General features: G+C 34.8%; 1 protein-coding gene across 1 annotated transcript in view; it reads left to right on the top strand.

Annotated features, from left to right (window-relative positions):
* LOC121380174 (protein bicaudal C homolog 1-B-like) overlaps nt 1–25,274 on the top strand; it is a 99,440-nt gene that overhangs the window by 26,884 nt on the left and 47,282 nt on the right. The window contains exons 4-9 of the mRNA XM_041508976.1: nt 10,973–11,052; nt 19,458–19,619; nt 20,489–20,542; nt 21,225–21,458; nt 22,678–22,890; nt 23,412–23,469. Coding sequence (XP_041364910.1) covers nt 10,973–11,052; nt 19,458–19,619; nt 20,489–20,542; nt 21,225–21,458; nt 22,678–22,890; nt 23,412–23,469 — 801 coding nt within the window. The remainder of the gene's footprint in view (nt 1–10,972; nt 11,053–19,457; nt 19,620–20,488; nt 20,543–21,224; nt 21,459–22,677; nt 22,891–23,411; nt 23,470–25,274) is intronic.

Below are 25,274 nucleotides of genomic sequence, written 5' to 3'. Positions count from 1 at the left end.
TCCTTCATTGGGACAAAAGATTTGTGCTGTTTATCTTCTTGATAATTCCAGCTTGCTCTGAAAAGTGATATGTTTTTCTATGTACAAACTTTGTACAGTCAAACATTTTTGTAATGGACACTGTATAACAACCACCACCTGCATATATAGGGCTCTGCAATAAAATCTGCAAGAGATTTTTATATTTTTTATTTCTGTATTAAGGACACCTGTACTTAAAGGATATTTTGTAGGTGCCTTGAATGGCTGTTAGATACAGGTTTCACTGTATATACACATAAAAAAAGGATTCAGTAGTTGGAAAAAGTATTGCCTAATGATTGTTTTCTTTTCTCAAACTGTGCTCCATGGTTATGAAAAGAAAAACAATATATGCATACCGACACCTCAACTCATTTTTAAACTCTGATTATTTAGTGTCTGACATGGTTATTTTGACAGGAATCATGCTGCCACCAAACAGGTTACTCCTACCAAAAAAAGTCAGCTAGAAAACTTTAAATGCACATTGCATGGAGTTGTTAATCATTCAAATACTAAATGGGATATGTTACCAACAAGACTTAATATTACTCGCATTACTTTCAAGTTGGTTTTTACTCATTAACTAGAAAGGTTAAAAGAAATCAACATGAGATGAGGGTGGGTGTAATATATCTCTTTCTCTCTCTTTCTCTCTCTCTCTCTCTCTCTCTCTCTCTCTCTCTCTCTCTGTCTCTGTCTGTTTCTCTCTTTTTTGTCTTCCCCTTCCCCACGTTTCACTGTTCCTAAATTGTTTGCCTTTTTAACACTCATACATACATTTATTTCCACTTAGCCACACTCATTCATTGTTTACAACTGCCATTTCTCCAATATATTGCATATGCCCAGTGTGTTTATTGGTAGCTGGCATGATGATCATACAGTGATTTTACGACTGACTAACAAGTGTAGCTTAGATAGTGAACTTCCCTTGGCAGGTAGTTGTCCTTCAATTTGATCGTCTGTCAATATACCTACCTATTGTTCACACCTATCAAACAGTCATATCATGTGGACTGCTTGCCAGCAGCCATTGTGACAGACTCAAACCAATACTTGGATCAATAAGTTGTTTTCTCTGTTTGATTTCTTTACCACTGTCTTGTTATTGAACTTATATGTACATCTATATTATTGATTTAACTTTACACTTTATAGATGGTATTCATGGTTTCTTCTTTGCTGATTTTTGTTTTACATTTTTAGCATTTGCTTCAAAATTGATTGACCATATTGTTGAAGTATTAAATTGATAAATTACGACTGGTTTTTGATTAGTTTTAAAATTTAAAATGGGCACTTGACAAAAATTAAACTTTTTCACATATTTTTGTTTCTTTACATTTGTATAATTTAGTAATACCCTATAAATATTTGTTAAAAATAAATATCAAAAAGTCAAAACTTACATACAATACCAAACCAAACCAGTAAGCTGCTTACAGGAAAACAGAAATCATTATTTAACTACTGGAAAACAAAAATAAAAAATCCAAGCACTATAAATATTTCTCAGGAAAACATAATTAAAATAGCATCCTTATTGACAATCAAACACAGTACTCAGCATATTATTTAAAAAACTAAACTAGCACTGGTGTCTGTGGAAAAGTGCACACAAAAGATCCCTTGCTGTTAATTGAAAAATGTAGTGAGTTTTGAAGACTACATCACAGTTACCAAATGTTTGACATCCAGTAGCCATTGATTAATTAGTGAGTGTGCTCTAACAAACTAAGTAAAACAAACAACAACCCCAAAACCCAACCCTTAAACATCATTTAAATCCTTTACTGGTAGATGTAATATATAATATACTAACCAACCCCCTCCCCTCATAAAAACTCGAACATCCCTCCCAAAAAAACCCCAAAAGATAACAAGAAATAAACAAACAAAAACCCCAACATTTTTCATTGGAATCAATAAATTAGCATGCAATGTTTAGAATATATCAGAATTGTGTGTTTCTTTGTGTATAGATTTGTCAGCTAGCTGTGAAGCTGGTCTCATTTGACCTGTCTTAGCAGATTATGATGACTGTGAAGTCTTTCAAAACCAAGCCAGTGAGAGTGGTGATAATCACCCGAGGAATGCTAAGGATAATTTATCGTTATCTGCCCATTAAGGGCTGATGGCATGGGATTAATCTGCAGCAATTCCTCTACTGAAATGCTCTATTATTTGAGGTGATGGTTCTAATACTAACACACATCTCTGCTTCAGGTGTTTGTTGAATGTCTGTAGAGCACTCACCTGAGATGCTTGGGTCGAAAGATCAAATCATGTCAGTGGACCCATTCTTTGATTGGGGTTTTTCCATTCGCAACCAGTGCCTAACGACTGGTATATTGAAAGCTGTGGTATGTCCTGTCCTGTTTATTGCTTCAGTAGCATATTTGTTTAGTGTTCACACTGCACATTTTGAGTTTGAAGGAACTTCCTAAATGATCAGGACCATGTAATTTTGTTCCATTTTAAGGTCTAAGATGCACATCTTTCTCCTCAACCTGCACCCATGTACGAAATAACCCCTATCCTACACATGACCCTACACAGAAAGGTCAACACCAATTTAACATTTTCACTTGCTCCACTCACGGAAAGTACAGAAACAGCTATTTTACTTCGGGCATGGTTTAGATCAGAGTAAAATTGCATTTAAAAATGTCTTGTAATTGCTTGCGTTCCTCAACAACCTTAACACTGATTACATACATGGACATAATAAAGATATATATTTTTGGTGCATTGAGACCCACAGTCTTCTTGAACCTAGAGTGTATTTTTTTTAAAGACCTCTAAAAAAGACCTCTCTCATGTTACTTTCAGATATGTGAGAGCTTGCTTGCATTGGAATTCGTGGAACTTAATTACCCACAATACCACTCTAACAAGAACTTGAGGTTATCTCACTCTTTAGATAGAGAAATTCCTTAATAGTTTATACAGCCTTTATATATATATATATATATATATATATATATATATATATATATATATATATATATATATATATATATATATATATATATATATATATATATATATATATATAATTGAATGAAGTGTTTTGGGGTTATTCATATAATTCCCTTAATCTTTTTACTAAGTCAAAACATGTGTACCAAGTACTTCATTAAAAAATATGTAATATATTATATTTTTTAATATTCTCTTAATCTTTTCACTAAGCCAACACGTGTGTACCCAGTATGTCATTAAAAAAAAGAAGCAATATATTAAATATTTTTAAAAATCTATTTTTACTAAGTCAAGACATATGTACCAAGTGTTTCATTGAAAAATATGCAATATATTATGTTCCATATTTTTTTTGTGAAGGACTTGGTACATACATCTTGGCTTAGTAAAAGCATTAAATGAATTATTTTAATAACTCCTCAACACTTCATTAAGTTTGCGGATGATGTTTTTGGTTCCTACCCTGATGAATGTAAAGAAATAACAAATGACCCTTAATTAAAAATATTGAAACTAACAGGCACTGGTTGAACAAAGAAAATGCAAAAATAAAATACAGATAATCCTTAGAATTACATTTAAAACATATTTACTAATAACAATACTAAAAGTTCCTATTTTATTTAAATTATTTTTTTGGTTTTACACAATAAATAGAGATTATTACATGTGCTTGTGTGTCGTACTAATTTTACGAAACAAGTGTCAGGATTTTTGTATTTCCCGAGCCAGAGCGAGGGTAATACATGAATCTTGACACGAGTTTCATAAAAATCACTACGGCTCACACACGAGTGTAATAATTTCTTTATTATCCATATTATTATTGTTGTTTTCTTTATGAATAACAAGACCCAACTCAAAATGTATCGGCCACAACTGGAAGGAGACTACAAAATGACGTCATATTTCAAATGCTAAGACTGGAGAAACAACGTCATGTTATGATGTTGCTTCCCAAAATTACATCATTACACTTGTTATTACACGTGTGCTTCGTATGATTATTATTAACTCGGTTATGTTGAACCATATGAATAATAATGCTCAATAAGACAAAGTACAAAGTACAATTACAAATATAAAGGGACGTCATCAGATATGACGTTGCCTGACGATGTTATTTTCATGTTCATAGAATGGCCTTATATTGTAATGAATGCAACAGAAATTTAATTATTAACTCCAGTGGTGTCGTTAAAGAAAACAAACATTAACTGTAATTATTTAAAGGAAAGGAATATTTCTTATTGACACGTCAGCATAAATGTGAACACCTGTTCTTTTATATGCATTTCCCCACAGACAAACAGGACAGCACAGCTGTCGATTGCTGGTTAGGATGTGAGATAACCAATTAGGAAAAGGTAAAGTTTGTCAAATGTTAAACAACAACACTAGAGCACATTGACTTTTTTAATGATCGGTTGTTGAATACATGTCGAACATTTGGAACATTTTTACTCAGTCTTAGAGGACACCTGCTTAATTTTTCCATTAATAGCAAGGGATCCTTAATATGTACTTTCCCACAGACAGGATAGCACATACCACAGCCTTTTATATATCAGTTGAGGGGTACTGGCTGGAACAAAAAATAGCTCAGTGGGCCCACCAACAGGATCGATCCTAGAACGACTACACAGGACAGCACATAGACTCAGCCTTAAATATACCAGTCATGGGGCACTGGTTGAGACAGTGGGAGTGGGGGGTAGGGAGATGTCGATCAAAGAATGGGTCCAATAAGGTGATTCAATCCTGTGATGCAAGCACCTCAGCTGAGCGCTCTACTGACAGAACTATATCCCGCCCCTTTAACTGAATGTAGGAAGCTGATCAAGCCAGTGACCCGGTGCTCCATGCATTAGGAGCTGTGTACAAGAGCAGGTACATGTATATAGCCACTCCTCAAAGAGATTTCATAGCAAAGAGGATCCTGTTCCAAGTTCAGGACCTGAGTGGTAGTGTTGAAAAGTCCATGAAAGAAATATTATCTCCACAATCGGCATGTTGTTATGTCTTAGCCAGGACTCTGTGATAAATTGGTCTTCTGGGTTTTCAGTCGCCTCCGATCATCCTGTACATATATATCTCAGTTATGAGTTATATCTTGGGGTTTTATGTCAGTTTGTTGACTAATTAACAGGAGTGGTGTTAATTACAAGAGTTACGGTCTAGGGATGGTGCAGTCAGAGATAGAGCATGTGAAATGCACAAAACAGGAATCTCAGTGGCTGCTTGGATGCAGATTTTATAAAAAAAATTAAGTGAGGCTCCACATGGTGCAATGTGTAAACTAAAATAAAAAAAAATAAAAAAAGATGTGTTTAATAATGCACTCAACACATTTTTATTTAAGGTTACAGATAATGGTGGATAAACCCACTATTCAATAAGCAGCAAATGATGTTTTATATCTATCATCCCACATCCAGGATTATCCTGGATAGTACATACTGAAGCATTACATCAGTTGTGGAGCACTGGTTAGAACTAGAAATACTCCAATGGGCCCACCTATGGGAATAGACCCAAGATCGACTGCACATCACACTAGTGCTTTACTACTGACCTACAACCCACCCCTGAATATATAATGGTAAATCTTAGAAATGTGCTACATATTTTCGCTATACTGATAGTGACATAATGATAATATACCATGTTCATCATAGGACACTGCTTGGGATTTGGGTGGAGCTGGGGGGGGGGGGGGGGGTAACAGTATTGGTAACATGTGGCTGGGTCTTATACACCAACAACCCACAAATTAAAATTTTATTTACTGATGTAAGCAGAGAAAAACTTCAACAGACCCAGCAGGAATAAAAACAAATAATTATGCTGTTTCCCCCACCCTCCACCCCCACCCCTCAGTATGATGGATTCTTGAATAGTCCCTAGCTGATTGCCATGATTTGAGTTAGAGTTTGTGTGCCAGTTATCAGCAGCTAGATGCAGAATGTTTGTTTATGAGTTATGTTTGACCTACGGTGTGAACTCTACCTCTGGCCCAGTGAGATTGTAAAATATTTCAGTTTACTGCACACAGCAGCTCTCTTGCACAAGGGCCCTATTGTGTCATTAAATAAACACTCTTATCAGGAACTGACTCTGTCTGTACTTGATTGCTCCACTGTTCCTCATATTCACCATCCAGTAACCCTTGTTTTAAATAATTATGTATGTGTTACACATTTCTCATCCAGTAACCCTTGTTTTAAATAATTATGTACATGTTACACATTTCCCATCCAGTAACCCTTGTTTTAAATAATTATGTATGTGTTACACATTTCTCATCCAGTAACCCTTGTTTTAAATAATTATGTATGTGTTACACATTTCCCATCCGGTAACCCTTGTTTTAAATAATTATGTACATGTTACACATTTCCCATCCGGTAACCCTTGTTTTAAATAATTATGTACGTGTTACACATTTCCCATCCGGTAACCCTTGTTTTAAATAATTATGTAAGTGTTACACATTTCCCATCCAGTAACCCTTGTTTTAAATAATTATGTACGTGTTACACATTTCCAATTTGTGTTATTCATGGTGATGTAGATCAAATACTTCTGTTTCAATAAATCAAAATTTATATGTTGTGTTTATTTTTATTACTGTATTTGGATTTTTTTTAAAATTAATTTTAGTTTATTGTTATTACTGACTTCTGTAATTAATAAGTTTTTCGAAAGTCCAAATAGTTCTTTATTTTATTGATTATGATGTGTGATTTACAAAAACAAAATTTTTAAATATTATTATTTCCTTTTTGGGGCTAACTTAGTGGCACAATTGCTTCTGGTATAAATTTAACGAGTGGATGAAAAATGTGTTACGTAAGACTAGCCTTGTACATGCAATGGGTGAATGCAGTCATTGTTCAGGCAGTTTTCAGATGTCTGTACCATACCAATGATTTTTAACATTTCTTCAAATGATAATGTCTTGAAGAAGTCTAATTGAAATCGGTAGACATTTGACAGAGATTGTATATACAGTAAAAATAATATTTTTTATTAGCTTTCTTATACGATAAAGCCTAACTGAAGAATGTATTTTTTCATTACTTTAAAATGATTCAGCCCATTGGGCTATTTCTTGTTCTAGTCAGTGCACCACATCTGGTATATCAAAGGCAGTGGTATGTGCTATCCTGTGTGGGATCGTGCATATGAAAGACCCTTTGCTACTAATAGACAAATTGAGCGTGATATTCTCTCTAAGACTAAATTACCAAATGTTTAATATCCAATAGCCAATGATTATTAAATTAATGTGCTCTAGTGGTGTTGTTAACATTAAAATGATTCAGCATTTAACTAGCTTATAATGTGACAGTGAAACGGTCTTTATGATGGATCCATATACCGGTATATGTGGAATGATTATACGTAATAAATGTCTTGTCTTGTCTTGTCTTGATATCTTCACAAAATAAGCACTGTAATTTGTTTAAAGTATGACAGTTTGGCATCCACAAATTTGTCACAGTAAAATGGTTGCTTTTAAACCCAAAATCATCCCTTCAACTATATTCATTAGAATATTTTGTTAAACTGTTTTCATTAGGAAGGTTTATGCTCGTGGGAGTCCCGGTAGGAGGACAGCTAGCCATGCTCCATCTCGGTACAAAGCAGTCTTACTATAGCTCGGTTTACCCCTACACCACTACTAGCAGTCAAAGAAGAGATTTATTCTGCCCTCACGCTGTCACTAATTATCTGTTTGGCTGTTCTTCCTACTGCTGATAAAACAAGATGTCTGTGGAGATCCCATCTGCTCTGTGTCTTTGGTGGGCTGGCAGAGTTTGTATACAAAAGCACCTCTGTTGCTATCAACTGCTGGCTTCCTGGGCCAAGCACCAAGCCAGAAATGAGATAATTTGTTGCAGTTTTTTCTTTCAATTGCAAGTAATTACGATGCCAGTGGTTCGTTGATGATGTCATAACCTTGCCCTCATCTGGACGTCTTACAACACTGACTGGTTATTGGCAAGCAATTTACGTATGACATTTATTTCTAATGAAAGGCATCTGTGATTTGTAGATCTTGATATGAGGCTCTTTATTAACAACACAGTTCATAGATTATTAACAGCACAGTTCATAGATTGGCCTTTGATGATGCAGTGACTGTTGTCAGCAGGTTTTAGACAAATAGCTACTGGTATGGGTTCATATCCCTGTACTGCTTATAATAGAGAGTAAGTGATCTGACCGTCTGATAAATGATCTGATTGCTTTATCAGCGATCTGATTGTCTTATTAGTGATATGATTGACTGATAAATGATCTGATTGTCTTATTAGTGATATGATTGTCTTATTAGTGATATGATTGTTTTATCAGTGATCTGATTGACTTATAAATGATCTGATTGTCTTATTAGTGATTTGATTGTCTTATTGGTGATCTGATTGTCTTATTAACAATCTGATTGTTTTATTAGAGATCTGATTGTCTTGTAAATCATCTGATTGTTTATTAGCAATCTGGTTGTCTTATTAGTGATCTGATTGTTTTATAAGTGATCTGATTGTCTTATTAGTTCTGATTGTCTTATTAGCGATCTGATTGTCTTATTAGCAATCTGATTGTCTTATTAGCAATCCGGTTGTCTTATTAGTGGTTTGATTGTCTTATTAGTGATCTGATTGTTTTATTAGTAGCTCCAAGTTCAGCCAGCAAACATTTCACTAACATTTGCAAACTTTTTGATTGACCATTTGGTTTACCGTGAAGCGCATAAACCAGTCTAGCGGATGTTTTTCTGCTCTGTCAGGCTGAACTCCATCCTGATTTCTTCTCTAAAACTAGCTGAGTAATAGTTACCTAATAATCAGTATGCATTTTTTATTCTTTTTTATTTTAACTGCAATGTTTTGTGATATCTGTCCAAAACAACCATGCATACCTGACATTTGATATAACACAACTGTGGTGCACCACTCTGTATGTAGGCTGTAAGTGTGTATATAAGTATCTGTTTCACCTGCAATCACTTGCAGTTTCTACTTGAGGAATTCTGGTTCATTAAGCCACCACATCAGGTGTGTACAGGTGTGTACACACTGCACATCTTTGATCTTGTATGCTACACCTTGTGGCAGAGGCTCGGTTTGATTACATATCTGATGACAGATGTTTCACTTTAATTTATCAACAGAAGGGTTCTGAAGAATATTGCACATGATGGTTATACATTGCTCCATGTAGATAACAGTTCTTAGTATAAGGCTGAGTGTGTTCAGTTTAAAATTGTCTTCACAAAGTAAAATATTTCTCAGATTCAGTGTGCCTCCTCCACTTCAGAATTGTCAGGCTTTTGACTTATACCCTACAGTGTTTCTGCCAGAGATAATTTTTTTTGAAAAGTGCTATGGAATTGAATGCAGCTAAGTTAACAGGGGGTATGGTGGGCCTTCCCCAGAAAGAAAATGGATTAAGTTTAGGGCTTGGGATAAGAAAATCATACATTAATGATAAGAGTAATTAATTTTGTCAAAAGGTTAACTTTAAAAAAAAAATGCAAACAAATTTGGGCATGGCGCCATACCCGCTTTACCTTCTGGCAGAAACCCCATCCCCCAGTAGAAAAAAGTATATAAACACCTTAAATGTGGGAAACATTACTAGTACCTAATTAGTATTTAAATGAGTAACTCAAAACAGCTAAGAAAGAAAGAAATTACCACAGAGATAATTAGAGAGGAAACCCACTTTCGGTATTCCATGGGCTATTCTTTTCGATTGGCCGCAATGGATTGTTTATATATACCATCTCATGGACAGGATAGTACATAAAACAGCCTTTGTTTTACCATTTGATAAGCACTGGCTGAAGCAAAACATATCCCAATGGGCCGACCAACAGGGATCCATCCTTGACAAACGACACATCAGGCAAGTGCTTTACCACTGGGCTACATCCCTTCTGCCAAAACAGCTAAGAATTCACCAGAGTTAAAAGCCTTAATTTTGTTTAGCCTTACCTGAAAGGATGTGCACTCCTTTACAAGACTGCTTGTGGTGTACACTTAGAAACTATGTCACAATTTCCATGTTTCCACACAAAAGTGTAGATTCAGCAATGCATGGAGGTGCAATAATCAAAATACTCGGTTCATCAGTTTGCTCTGTTTTGTTTGTAGGGAAATATGCCTTGGTCTGGACTGACTTGTTTGGTATTTTGATCATCTTGAATTAATTATGGAATGCTAAGATCAAAACAAGTTTATTTCAGTGATGAGGTCAATGTGCTATATCATTTGATCTATGATGTACATGCATATTGCTGACTCCCTGGAGTGTGGTGATTAAATATGTTCTACATGTGGATACCATGTGTAACACTGTAACACTTCTCTGTGAATGAGACCCCTTCACTTACTAATGTTGAGTTGTCTGCTCCTGATAGCAGACTTCATAGATGTTGCGGGGGGGGGGGGGGGTACACTTGGTATCATACATGTAAATTACTGTCATAAATTAATAATGTATTTTTGTAACAGATCTTACAAATTACTATTTTAAATTAATAATGTCTTTCATTATGTAGATCTACAGAGTTGTAACTTGTATGCTTACTTAGTATTAACATATAAATAATTTTTTTAAAAGAAGTAGTGTCTCAGACTACATCTTGAAGTCAAAAGCTTAACAGGTCAACGTGCCCTCTATCCTGTTAAGTATTTTGTCTTTTACTGTTAAACTGAAAGTATCTCTCTTCCCCCCCCCCCCCCCCCCCCCCCCCCCCCATATTTTCACACGCATCTATGCTAAAGTACTAAATAAATTATCACACTGACATGTAATGTGATGTACAAAGCATGAAACCAATTGAGAATTGTGTAAAACAAATGACCAGTTGTTTCATATCTGTTGTATTACACACTCACTCATGCAATATATCTCTGTGTTTAATGTGTATTAATGTGCTTGTTTTCAGATCCTCATATCAAGCTAGTGGGTTACCCAGAAGATGTATGCTTGGCAAAAGAGAAAATCATGACAGTGCTAGACACAAAGGTTAGTAACATTAAATAAAGCATGTTTTGTTTAAAGACACCACTAGAGGACATTAATTTATTGGATTTCAAACATTTGGTAATTTTGATTCATAATCATCAGAGGAAACCAATTACATTTTTTTCTATTACCAGAAAGGTATTCTTATATGCACTTTCCAACAGACAGAACAGCACACATCACAGACTTTAATTAATATACCAGTTCTGGGGCACTGGTTGGGACAGGAAAAAAAGTTCAGTCAATCCACTGAGGGGGTTCGATCTTCTGACCCAAACATTTCAGGTAATTACCGACTGATTTTGATCCCGCTCAGGTTAGTAACATTGCATGTGTTATATTTGTAGGCCTTAATTTCTACAAAAAAAATTTGCTACTAAAGAACACATCAAAGCAGATCACTTGCAGGTAGTTCTTCTTCACTGACAATGCGTTGGCACAATCGTGTCTCTGATATATTACAACCATGTATATGTGACTGTCTTTGTGAAAAATTAACCCAACCAAAGTACAAAAAATTAAACACCTATATCATGTTATGTAACTGTACAGGCCAAAGGATTTGATTCTGCCTTTAAAATAAATAAATAAATAAATGATATTATTTTTGCATTTATATGCGTGGTCCTTGACCATATATGGCTGATGCCATATAACCATAAATAAAATGTGTTGAGTGCATCGTTAAATAAAACATGTCTTTCTTTCTTTCTTTATTTGAGTGAAAATGTTATGTAACTGTACAGGTCAAAGGATTTGATTCTGCCTTTAATATAAATAAATAAATAAATAAATGATATTATTTTTGCATTTATTTGAGTGAAAATGGGATTACTTATTACTACAAACATATTTTACGAATTTCAGAATATTTGTAAATTTTACAATATCATTTGCAAACAGAAAGTAAAGATATTATTTGCATTATTTATTTATATTTTTAAATGGACTATTTTGTGTTAATTACTTTAAAAGATATAAAATATATATGTGAATTCCTATTGGCAACTTTGAACGTCATTGAACATACATAAAAACTCTATTCCTTTCTTTTCCACTCTTAACTCACTCTAGATAGTGATAAAATAACCATTTATTAGACAACAAATAGCAGACTTGGTGGAGTGGGAGGGGTCTGGGATGGGGCTGGGATGGGGGGGTTTATCCTCCCCAATAATTCTGAATAAAAACTATTATTGGTAGTAAATTTTATCATTGGTAGAAACTCCCTTGAAAGTCAGGCACTTTGCGTCCTCGATCTCAGTCCCCCCCCCCCCCCCCCCCCCCCCGCCATGTCTACTTGCTTCCTCTGTGCCTGAATAGCCATAGTTAAAAAATGTGTCATTAAACAAATATTCCTTTCCTTTCCTTTCATTGAATGTAGGAAAACTTTAAATAACACATGTTTATCAGTTCATTTCCATTATTATTTTACATTACATACATTCATTATTTCATTATTAAATTTTATTTTTACAAACTGCATCATATATTCAGCATAATATATAAGAGAGAGTGTACTTAACCTGTGGTGTGGTTTAATTAGGTGAGTTGATGATTTATTAATACAGGTATTCAGGTGTGACCTACTGAGTATGTTTGACCTGTGTATTGATTGCACACCCCGACAGGAAAGGTAAACTGTGAGAGATCGATTCTCTGTTTACATGAATATTCCATTACACTGGGTTTTTATGTTTACCTGTACCAGTCACCTAGACAGGTGCTAAATTATTCAACAATTCATAACTGTCTGATGATTATATATCTTTGAAATACTCTGTACCAAATGTTTTTAAAATTGTGACAAACATTTTTAAATACTTTGTGATAAATATTTTAAATATAGTGTGAAAAATATTGTGTGGTGAATATTTTTAAGATATATAGTGATAAATATTTTTAAATAGTTAGTAAAATTTTTTAAAACAGTCAATATTTTAAAATATAGTGCAGTAAATATTTTTAAATGTATGATAAATAGTTTTTAATTCTGTCTAATAAATATGTTTAGTACCAGTAATAAATGTTTTTAGTACCAGTATTAAATAGTTTTAAATACACCGGCCTCGGTGGCGTCGTGGTTAAGCCATCGGTCTACAGGCTGGTAGGTACTGGGTTCGGATCCCAGTTGAGGCATGGAATTTTAAATCCAGATACCGACTCCAAACCCTGAGTGAGTGCTCCGCAAGGCTCAATGGGTAGGTGTAAACCACTTGCACCGACCAGTAATCCATAGCTGGTTCAACAAAGGCCATGGTTTGTGCTATCCTGCCTGTGGGAAGTGCAAATAAAAGATCCCTTGCTGCCTGTCGTAAAAAGAGTAGCCTATGTGGTGACAGGTTTCCTCTAAAAAACAGTGTCAGAATGACCATATGTTTGACGTCCAATAGCCGAATATAAGATAAAAAAAAATCAATGTGCTATAGTGGCATCGTTAAATAAAACAAATTTTACTTTACTTTAGTTTTAAATATTGAGTACCAATAATAACTATTTATAAATACTAAAAACTGGTAATAACTATTTTTAAATACTGAAAACTGGTAATAACTATTTTTAAATACTGAAAACTGGTAATAACTATTTTTAAATACTGAGTACAGGTAATAACTATATTTTTAAATAGAATTTTCCTGTTAGGTGGGAATTATTATTTTGGTATTTCTTCTGACACCCAATAGCCAATCAGTGTTTCTGCCAGAAAGAAATGTTTGGGTATGACGTTATGGAATTGAATGCAACCACAGTCAACATATAGGGTATGGGGGGGGGGGGGGGGGGGGTGCTCCGGAAATTCCCAACACCAGTATTGTGACTGTTAAATGATTTTACTAGCTTTGAAATAACTGCTGATATATTTGTTCCGTTTATGTTTTACAAGTAGAGAGCTCCTTCATTTGTGTGTGGTGTACTTATTTCACAAGTGCTGGAAGTCAGTATAAACATGGCTATACAATGTACAGTGAAGTGTGTATTAACCTGGCTGGGCTGTCTGACTTTAATGTTGTTATGGTGTGAATAAAAGCTAAGTTCACCTTGGAATTATTGTATTGATATGTTGTCGGGGTAATTAATCTTGACGGGCCTTTCAGGTCTGGTCAGGCTGGGTCACGACATAGCACCATGGATTCTAAAACTTCATGTCAGGTCATTATGTCTCATTTTGAGTCGTAATAGCTCACCTTGAGTCTATTTTAGCGAGTCATATCTGATTTTGAGTTATAATATTTTACTTTGAATCATAATACTGCGTTTTGAGTTGTCTAATCTCACTTCTAGTCATATCAGTCAGGGGACTTGTTGAGTCATGGGCAGGACGTAGCCCGGTGGTAAAGCGCCTGCTCAATGCACGGTCGGTTTGGGATCGATCCCTGTCCCATTGGGCTATTTCTCGTTCCAGACAGTGCACCACGACTGGCATATCAAAGGCCGTGGTATGTACTACTATATCTGTGGGATGGTGCATATAAAAGATCCCTTGCTGCTAATCGAAAAGAGTAGCCCATAGAGTGGCGACAGCAGGTTTCCTCTCTCAATATCTGTGTGGTCCTTAACCATATGTCTGACGCCATATAACCGTAAATAAAATGTGTTGAGTGTGTCGTTAAATAAAATATTTCCTTCCTTTGTTGAGTTATATATGTAGTATCTCACTTAGTCATAATATCTCACTTTTAGTTATATCTCACAAGCTGTAGCTGCTGGTAGAGCACTCATGTGAAGTGCTTGCATCATAGCATCAAATCATCTCAATCTCTGTTTCGGCTTTTTCTCATCCCAACCAGTGTACCACAACTAGTATATAATATCAAAGGCTGTCTGCGGTAAAGTGAATATAAACGATTCTTTGCTGTTAATGAAACAAATATAGTGGGTAGACGTACTACAAGTCACAAATTAACAAATGCTTGACATCTAATAGCCGATGATTAATAATAAATCGACCTGCTCTAGCGGTGTCATTAAACAAAATAAACTTTCACCATTTGTATGACCACTCTCATATTATATCACTCTTCCAGCTTCATCATTAAGCACTAGCCTATTTTAACCTTCTGCCACCTCCCTGTGTGAACCACCTCACCCAATCTAGCCCATCATCAGTATGTGTAGTTCACATGCCTGTGAACCTCTTTTGGATATAGGCACGTTAATAATAAAGTAAAGTGACTGTACATCAGGGCAAACTAGTGTTAAACTTTTATATAGCACCATTTGAAAACAAAAATAACTTTTTAAAATTTGCCAGCCCCATAAAGATTTGTATTTTATTGGCCAGAACCTAATTGCCATGTTTACGAGGTTGTGAACAGACATGCAGTAGTGTTTATCAGGAGCACTAAAATGCGTTTGATGTTAATCTGTATACATAGGTATGTACACAGATGCCTGTTTTTGTACACAATTATATACACACAGATAGCATTGTTGTTGCTGTTCAGTTGATTGTTACCAACGTCATTGAGTAAATTACCATATCTTTACAATAAACACACATTACTGTCAGTGGCCACAGTATGTGAATCACTTTTAATAGCCGTAGACCGGAAATACCTTTGGGTTTATGTCTTTTCTTCATACTCTACTGCCGCTATCAATGAAATATACATGGGTACTTGTGCGTTTGTCTCTCTCGGATGTTTCTATACCTTTGTCACTTGTTCTTGTACTTATTACAGGTGATCTACATATAGAATGGAAATTTGCATGAATTGTAATAATACATAATAGATATGAAGAAAAAAACCTGTCAGTATAGCTACACAATACTACTGTACACTGATACTTCAGTGGAGCATTGGTCCTCACTGATAATGAATGAAAGACTTTAGTAAATTACTATCTGTCATACCCTTTGCTGCTGTTTTATGATGGCTAAATCAACGACCATGGTATGTGTTGGCTATGATGTGATTGGAAAAGTGTATAATATTTATAATAGATTCCGTGCTGTTAATAATCATGTATGTGTACAACTTTGATGGGGGCGATGTCTGTATGAAAAGGATAGGTATCACACTCTGACCACTTGGCTACCTGTATTCCTTTATTTTGGTCCATTCTAGATGAATGTGCATCTTGTATAGAATTCAACAAAATATAACTTAAGCTGTTATATGTATATATTTATATATACATGTATATATGTATATATGTATATATGTATATATGTATATATATATATATATATATATATATATATATATATATATATACACACATATATATACATATATATATATATATATATACATATATATACATATATATATATATATATATATATATATATATATATATATATATATACAGTCAAACTTCGTTAACTCGAAGTTGAAGGGGACGACGAAATAGTTCGAGTTTCAGGGAGTTTGAGTGTTCGAAATTCGTACAGCAGACCTCAAAGTGAAACTGCATTGCAGTATTATCATTTCGTTGATATCGGATGTTAGCACATTTCTTCTGTGTATATGATAAAACTAAGTAAATATTAACAGAAACGAGATAAATCCGATCAATTTGACGTACATCTCTATGTACTTTTATTGTATTAACTGACAGTAAAGTAAAAAACCCAACAAAAAAAACCCTGAAAGCACGTACTTACATATAACCGGAAGTAAGCGATAAATTAAAGTTGATATATTTTTCAAATGTCAAAACAAGGCGGAACGTAACGTTGTAATAAATACTGAATGTCGATTAGCACTAAGTACGTTTGTTTACCAAATAAAAAATACACAATATAAATAGCAAAATTATTGTAAATCACAAAAATCATTTTAAAAACCCTCACTAACATAGCGAGACATAACATAACAAATCAAAACGCTGTATGCCAAATAGCACTAGGTTATGTACTTTTTTGCACTCGTTTAAGAGAAAAAACAAACAGCGTTAATTGTTATTACACCAGTTCTTTGAAGATTACAAGACTATCCGTACTTTGTGTAATGAGGCCCGCTGCCGTGTACAAACACCGACAACCCAATGCAGGCATGTAGGATCATTTCGTTCCGCATAGTCGGCGATCTATTATTCTGTAATTACCGCGTGTATCATCGATAGCCGAGACCAGTCGGGACACTCACGCTTGGCTTGGGTGACAATTCATTTTTCTTTAAAGTATTACCGGTACAGTTATAAGGCTCAGTCACTCCACAAACTTCGAGTTTTGGAAGTGCAATATCCCTTATTTTTTTATGGTGGGACCACAAAATTACTTTGAGAGATAGAGTTTTTCGAATGTTCGAATGTTCGAAGTTTGAGTGTTCAAAGTCTGTTATTACTAGTTTGTATAGCAGTTCGGCCAGTTCGGCCAGGACCGCCATTTCACTTCGAGAGATCAACGTTTACGAAAGATCGAAGTTTGAGTTATCGAAGGTCGACTGTATATATATATATATATACATACATATATATACATATATATATCTATATATATATACTGAACAAAAAAAGAAACTTCTGATTTGTACATATAGTATTTGTTGTGTTAAAGAATTCATTGTGTAATGAAATTATATAGGTAGTATTAGCCTTGAGCTGTATTATCAGGATTCATGAATTTTATCGATTATTTTTGCACTGTTAATCGTCGACAACGTGAAGTTCAATTTGCACGTGCATGCATGGTTTGACATGTCCCGTGTAGTATTTGGTCAATTTGTTTTACTTGTCTTATGACATTGTTGTCAAGTGAACAAAAACGCTTCAAAATTTGTAAACAAATTAACGTTTTTTACATTGTAGCATTTTTAGTATGCCAAGAATACCCAATAATTTACGCGAATGGGCGATCAGCATGCTTGATGCTGGCATGTCGACAGAAGACGTTGCAAGGCATGTTGGGAGTTCTAGTCGAGCGATACGAAATCTTGCCACGTCGTGGACGTCCGCGTGTTACAACGCGTGGTCAAGACCGCTATATCATGAACACGCATTTGCGCAATCAATTTCAAACTGCCACTGCTACTGCTGCTAACACACCTGGGCTTCATAATAACCGAATCAGTGGGCAAACTGTCGTAATCGTCTGCGGTTTACATGCACGACGTCCTTACGTCGGATGCATTTTAACGCAACGTCATCGTCTAGTATGGGCACGTGTACACACTCATTGGATACGGCGACGCTGGAATACCGTTCTTTTTTCGGATGAATCCAGATTTTCTTTACAACATGGTGATTGTAGGGTCTACCATAGGAGAAATGAACGCTATGCTGACTGGTGTGTTCTTGAACGAGATCGTTTCGGGGGTGGGGGTTGTGTCACGGTCTGGGCAGCCATTGCTCATGGTTATCGTTCACCACTAGTCGTCATTGATGGCAATTTAAATGCTCAACGTTACCGCGATGACATTCTCGCTCATCACGTCATTCCTCTGTTCCATAACAACGCCAACATCTTGATTTTTCAGCATGATAATGCCACCTCTCATACAGCTAGAGATACTATACATTTTCTTAGGACAAATAACATTGATTTCATTGATGACTGGCCCGCTAAAAGTCCTGATCTCAACCCCATCGAGCATGTCTGGGATAGTCTGGACAGACGATTGAGGCGTCGTCCCAACCCACCCGCTAACATCAACGAACTTCGTCAAGCGCTCATTCAGGAATGGAACAATATTCCACAGGCAGAAATCAACACTTTAGTCAATTCTATGCACCTGCGATGCACTGCAGTGGTCAGTTCAAGGGGTGGTCATACCCGTTATTAAGTGGGGGTTTTTTTTTTTTTAACCCCCTACCACACTTGGTCAAAATTTCTCCCAGTTTCTGTTAACCTATGGCCAAACGATGCATCATGGAACACTCTTTAAACGCATATATAACAATTATTCCCCCAGTTTGTTTTCATCAAGTTATGTTCAAGCAAAGTTAGCGGAAGTTTCTTATTTTGTTCAGTGTATATATATCTCGCCTTTTTCACTTCGTAAAAGGTGAGACAATAAATAAGTAAGTAAATAAATAAATAAATAAATAAATATTTATTTATTTATTTATTTATTTATTGTCTCACCTTTTACGAAGTGAAAAAGGCAAGATATGCGAATACCTTTTCTGATGGCAGTGACATTGGCAACAGTGTCAACTTTTACGTTAAATTTTAACATTAAATTTTTTCATTTAGATCCGTTTCTCGTAAAGTATAAGTGCTTGGTCTGTGAAACTTGGTTTATAGTTGCACCTATGGATGTTCATCACAGTGCACTGGTAATGTTTATGAGAGGTGAGATATTGAATTCTGTAGGATTTTTGTTTATTTTATATATTTATTTATTTATTTATTTTGTCAATTTTTAACTGATAATATTTTTAGACGATTCCCATGATATACAGTCATTTTCTTATTGTTAACCATGTTGATTTAATGAACAATTATGTTTTTTCAGAGTAACCGTGTGACGTTAAAAATGGACGTATCTCACACAGAACATTCTCATGTGATCGGCAAGGGAGGTAACAACATCAAACGTGTGATGCAGGAGACGGGTTGTCACATCCACTTTCCAGACTCTAACAGAGGCAGCAACGTACAAGAGAAAAGCAATCAGGTAACACCGCAGTTTTTACTATCCAGTGGAATATGCTGTCCTGCCTGTAGGAAAGTAAATATTCAGGGCAGTTCTTGCACTAAAATAACTGGAGGGTAGCACTAAAACAAGAATGAAGGCACAGTAGTATAAGGTCTTCTTCAGCTAGACATAATAGTTGAACCAAAAAGGGATTTTTAAATTTATTTGTTTTTTGCGGGGGGAGGGGGTTGAGGGTAGATAACTAAAATCCCTGGTCCTGATAGAAAAGATCCCATACTGCTTTTTGATATAAGTAGCTTATTTGGCAGTATAGGTTTTTTCTATTTAGACCAAGTGTAAAAATTACCATAAACTATAGTTTAAAATGAGCCGATGTGTCGTTAATCAAATATTCCTTTCCTTTGTGGAGCTGGATTTAGTTCAGTCTGTAGGAAACTCATTTGAGAACTTGTAAGTGCCAGAAAATCCAGTGTTTAACGAATGTATACAATCAGTTAGTTTTTAGGTGAAGGGTGATGTAAAATTTTGGTTAGTTTGTTTCCATCTCTCATTCACTGGACACTTCCTTAAACAGGCTTTCTGCCAGACGGTAAAAACCCAAACCAAAGTGTGTATGTTTATAGTGTGTTCACATATTGTTATTGTGATCATTCTTTGATGATTTCTAGGATCGATTCCCATTGGTGGGCCCATTGGGCTATTTCTCGTTCCAGCCAGTGCTCCACAACTGGTGTAACAAAGGCCGTGATATATACTATTCTGTTTGTGGGATGGTGCATATAAAAGATCCCTTGCTGCTAATTGAAAAGAGTAGCCCATGAAGTGGCGACAACGGGTTTCTTCTTCTTTAATGATTTAAAATCTCTATGTTGTTTCTTTGGTGACAGGTGTCTATAGCAGGCCAGCAGACAGGGGTCGAAACAGCTAGGTCACAAATCAGGGTATGTTACCTTGTTTCCACATTAAAAAAAAATAATAATAATACAGCTTTTAAAAAATATTTTTACTGTTAAACTATATATTACTTCTTGCTTACATGTTTTTTTAAAGGTTTTTTGGTAGTGCTGGTGTTTGTAGTAGCACCAAATACATTTTATACCAAACAGGAAAGGTATAAACTTAAACAATTGGTGTCAAGTTGCAAAACATTAACAATGTATGATAAGTAGCTTTTGTCTTGCATTTATGAAGTAAAAAGGTGAGATGTAGGTATTACTTTTTAGACAGCGTCAGCTTTTACATTAAAGTTTACTGTTAATCTTTTGAATTGAGATCAGTTTCTCACAGACTATAACTCCTAGGTCAGTAAAGTGTGGTTTATAGTTGCACCTATAGGTGTTCATCATAATGCACTGAAAAAGTGTTTGTTAGGTGAGACATTTAATTCCATGTAATTCTTGTAGTCATAATATCCCACTTTTAGTCCGATCTCATTTTCAATTACAGTATGATATTTCATTGTTAGTTATCATATCTCACTTCAAATCATATGTCTCACTAATACACTGCATGTGTCACTTGTGTCAGTTTAGATTATAACATCTTTATATACACATTTTGCTAGCTTCATATTTGCTATTTTGTACTATGGCTAACAAGTTAGATATTGGTTGTGTCTCACAGGACCTCCTTCCTCTGGTGTTTATGTTTGAGATTCCGATGACGGGTCTACTGCAGCCCATCCCTGACAGCTCGTCCCCTGCCGTCCTGTCCCTGCAGCAGCTGTACAACGTGACCATCACCTTCAAACAGCGCCCCCGCATGTACGTCACCACGGTGATCGTCCGAGGCTCGGTGAACAACGCTAAAGCTGTGAAGGAGGCGACGGCTAAACTGATGGAGCAGATGACTGGAAACGTAAGATTTCTATATGTTGTGAGCTGTGCTTGACTATGTGTAATCACTAAATTCAACTTTAATTTCTATAACATACAGGAGCTGACAGTCAGAATTGTCCAAAGTTATTGTTTTCAAACTAATTTTTAATGTTCCAGAGTTTCTTGAAAATCTGAAAAGAAAGCAATTATATATATATATATATATATATAGTTTGTCATGTTTGAAAGTATAAGGTGAATGATACATCACTCTCATCGTAAGTCCCAGGCATGTGATTTACCTTCCATAGGGAAAATCGTGAATAAAGCTTACACATACTGACTGAACAATCACTGAATCGGTATCATGATGTTCAAATAACCGGCAGGATGCACTGTTACTATATATATTAAGGTGGGTTATTAACCTTTAGACTACTGGATTAATTTTTTAACAAAAACCACGTTGAGTGGGTACAAGTTTATAATTTTTACTCACATATATTCACTTAAATGTTTCATAAATACATGAAATAAAGTTCATATATGAATCGGTAAGTATTATTTTCGTGTCTTTTTTTGTAATTTTTATTATTTTAGATCGGCTAATGGTGATTAAAATCAGGCAAAAAATCGAAAAAGTTGCGTTTACTTACGGGCATTTGTTGCCAGCTGTCCAGTATTTATGTCCATTATTCCCGATAACAGTGGTTTTCTGACCAGAATTTTTTTTTAAACCCGAACTACGATTCATATTGCAATATTTGGTAATTTTCGTTGTTGGTAAAACGATCAAATTTATTATCAAATTAGCTGTTACAATCAGCTATCGATCCCTGAAAATTACCGCGACGTGCCGCCATTGTTGTCAAGCGAAAATACTTGCTGAAAACCACTTTTTGAACTCAAAATTTCAAGGTATTTTCAATTGAAAAAATCAAAACAAAAACCACCATTTTGAAAAAGAATCTTTTTTCTTTAATTATATTTCCGTTTCCGGTGAGTGTCGTGTGCAAAACGGCGGGAAATATGAATTGGGGAATGCACTGTATACAGTGTACAGTATATCGACTGACGTGACTTCGGGCGAGATATCTCGCCTGCAGTAGTCAGAAGGTTAATAATGCTTCTGAGACAAAATTAAAGTGTCACAAAATGTATGTCATATTATTCAGTGTTGTTTTCCCCCACCTTTTTTAAATGCTTGCAAAACATTGCTGTTTTTGTGAGTGATTGAAAAGTATAAACTTTGTTTCCAGGGTAACCTGCTTGTGAGTATGCAGTTGGAAATAGCCCCCCAGCATCATCTGTTCATCATCGGTCGCGGGGGCGTTAACATCAAACAGATCATGCAGCGCACGTGTGCCAGCATCCACTTCCCCGACCCCAACACTGCAACGCCACAACGAAAAGGAACTGTGTATATAACAGGAAACATAGAAAGTGTATTTTTAGCAAGACAACAACTCATCGTAAGTTTGTCTTATATTTATATATCTTTTATTTATACAGTATTTTAAGCAAAAAGAATGATAGTTGTCAAAAAAAATTCTAATTACGTTTTTCCTCCCCCCTGAGCATTTAAATTAAGTTAACAATTTTTTTAATACTTTGATTGATGAATATGTGAATGAATTATTGTCACAATTTCTATTTTTCTATAACAATTTTTTTAATACTTTGATTGATGAATATTTGAATGAATTAGTGTCACAATTTCTATTTTTCTATAACAATTTTTTTAATACTTTGATTGATGAATATTTGAATGAATTATTGTCAAAATTTCTATTTTTCTATAACCTCTTTCGTTTAAAAAACAAAATCATTTTTTAAAATTAAAATTTCTTTAGCTTCAACACAATGAAAGCTAATGGTATTAATGGTTAAAGTGGGATTTTCTTTTTCAAAATAATTTTTTAATAGCTTCAACAACTGTTTAAATTTAGTTTTTATTTTTCAAAATATTAAACTTATTTATATATTTTTTCAGGGTTGCCTCCCCCTTGTTTTGATGTTTGATGTCAAAGAAGACATTGACTTAGATCAAGGTATTTAATTTTAGACTTGACGATTTAAAAAAACTTGAAAATGTTTGTTTTGTTGTTGTTTGCAAAAGAAATTGTAATTATAAAAGCACAACTTGTTTTATAAAGCAGACCTTCAAAAATACCATGTTTTTAGTGATGCAACTCTTAGAACATTTACTTCAGTTCACATCTAGGTGTGGCTTGTTTTAGAAAGATAATCACAGGTTACGGTTGGGTAGTGTTGAGAATTTGTTAAGCAAATTAACATTCTTTTCCTTTCATGTTTAATAGAAGAGAAACTTTATTTCCGATACCTGTTTTACGAGTTTGAGATATCTTGTCATTTCTCACGAGGTTTGTTAGTGAAAGATCTGGCTTGATGCCATCGCTCCAAGATGTTTGTGAAAGATTTAAATACATCTGATCTGTTTTGAGTGTATTGATAGCCTCGACAGAATGCCTGCAATGTGCAGGTGAAGTGAAAAGCACCGATGAATATAAATAAAAAACGTTCAAGTTGCTGGGATTGTATTTCTTGTTAATGTTTTGTGACACCAGATAGTCAGTTTGTTAATTGGTGTAAAGGGAAGACATTTGTTTCCAGTAGTCAGACACTGAGATTTGGTTTCCTCTTGTAGATCTCCCTCAATTGTTTCTTCACCTGTGAAGACCGGTTGAAGAGAAAAGAAAACTTTTTTAAAAATACTACAGTTGTTTACTTAAGCTTAACATAGATTTTGTTTTGGTTATCTTAATTTCATGTTGTTTTTATTCGCTTCTTTGGTATTTTAGAAATGTATTTTTTTTACAAATACACACATACAATATGTAATATGAAAATTAAAACCCTATACCATACGTTTTGCATGTGCATACTAGAATAACTTTTATGTTATTAAACCTTATTAATTGGTTTTAATGCTCTACCGTATAATTATAGTGCTAAAAATACAGAATGAAAAAATATTTGATTTTTCTACTAACTAAACTGAATTGTTAGAAACAAACTTCTTAAAATATTCCCACTGGATTAAAACATGGGTTGGAGGAGCGTTTTGGGGTTCTTGTTTTTTTAATTATTTTTTATTAATATTATTATTTTTATAACTATTGTAATCACAGATAACATATATAAAGGTTTTCAAAGGAATTTCCTCTGTTTTGTGTTTCTTCTGATTATTATTACTTTTGCTATTATTTAAAAATGTATTTAAAGATTGTGTTGAGTTGCCAAAGCTGATCCTAGTCCTAAATAAGGGGTGTGGTAGTACAAAAAAAAAGAGAAGTGAAAGTATGGGCACAATATTGGCACTTCTAAAAAGAGAACACTTTCATATTTTTGTAAGGTGGTGGAAGAAGGGCAACTACCCACCCCCGCTAGTTACAGCCCAAGTTTTATGTTATTTAAACACGGTATTACTCAAGACCCTTGCTGGAGGTACAATAATCTGGTGAAAGCATCAGCCGTGTTCTTTGATAATACCGGTAACTGATGTGTCTAATTTCACATTCCACTGACTTTCAATTTGATGCACTGCGTTTACCACACCACAATGGCTAACAGGTTGTTTTTTTAATAAATATATTACTTGATGTGTTGGCTCCAGGGTTTTTTATGCTATAGTCTACAGGTACTCTTAACCATTTAAAAGGAATGCTTGTTTGACTAGCAGATGTTATTTCTTCACTAGATACACTCTTATTTGGTGTTAGGAAAAATATTACCTCCTATCCATTAAGGTTAATTAGCTAAAAACACTAATCACCACTGTATTATCACACTACAACTGAGCTAACACAAATTATTAAAATCCCTACAATCATAT

This window comes from Gigantopelta aegis, chromosome 8 (genome assembly GCF_016097555.1).
Source record: "Gigantopelta aegis isolate Gae_Host chromosome 8, Gae_host_genome, whole genome shotgun sequence".
Classification (NCBI taxonomy): Eukaryota; Metazoa; Mollusca; class Gastropoda; order Neomphalida; family Peltospiridae; genus Gigantopelta; species Gigantopelta aegis.
This window is presented reverse-complemented; position numbering and strand designations above follow the sequence as displayed.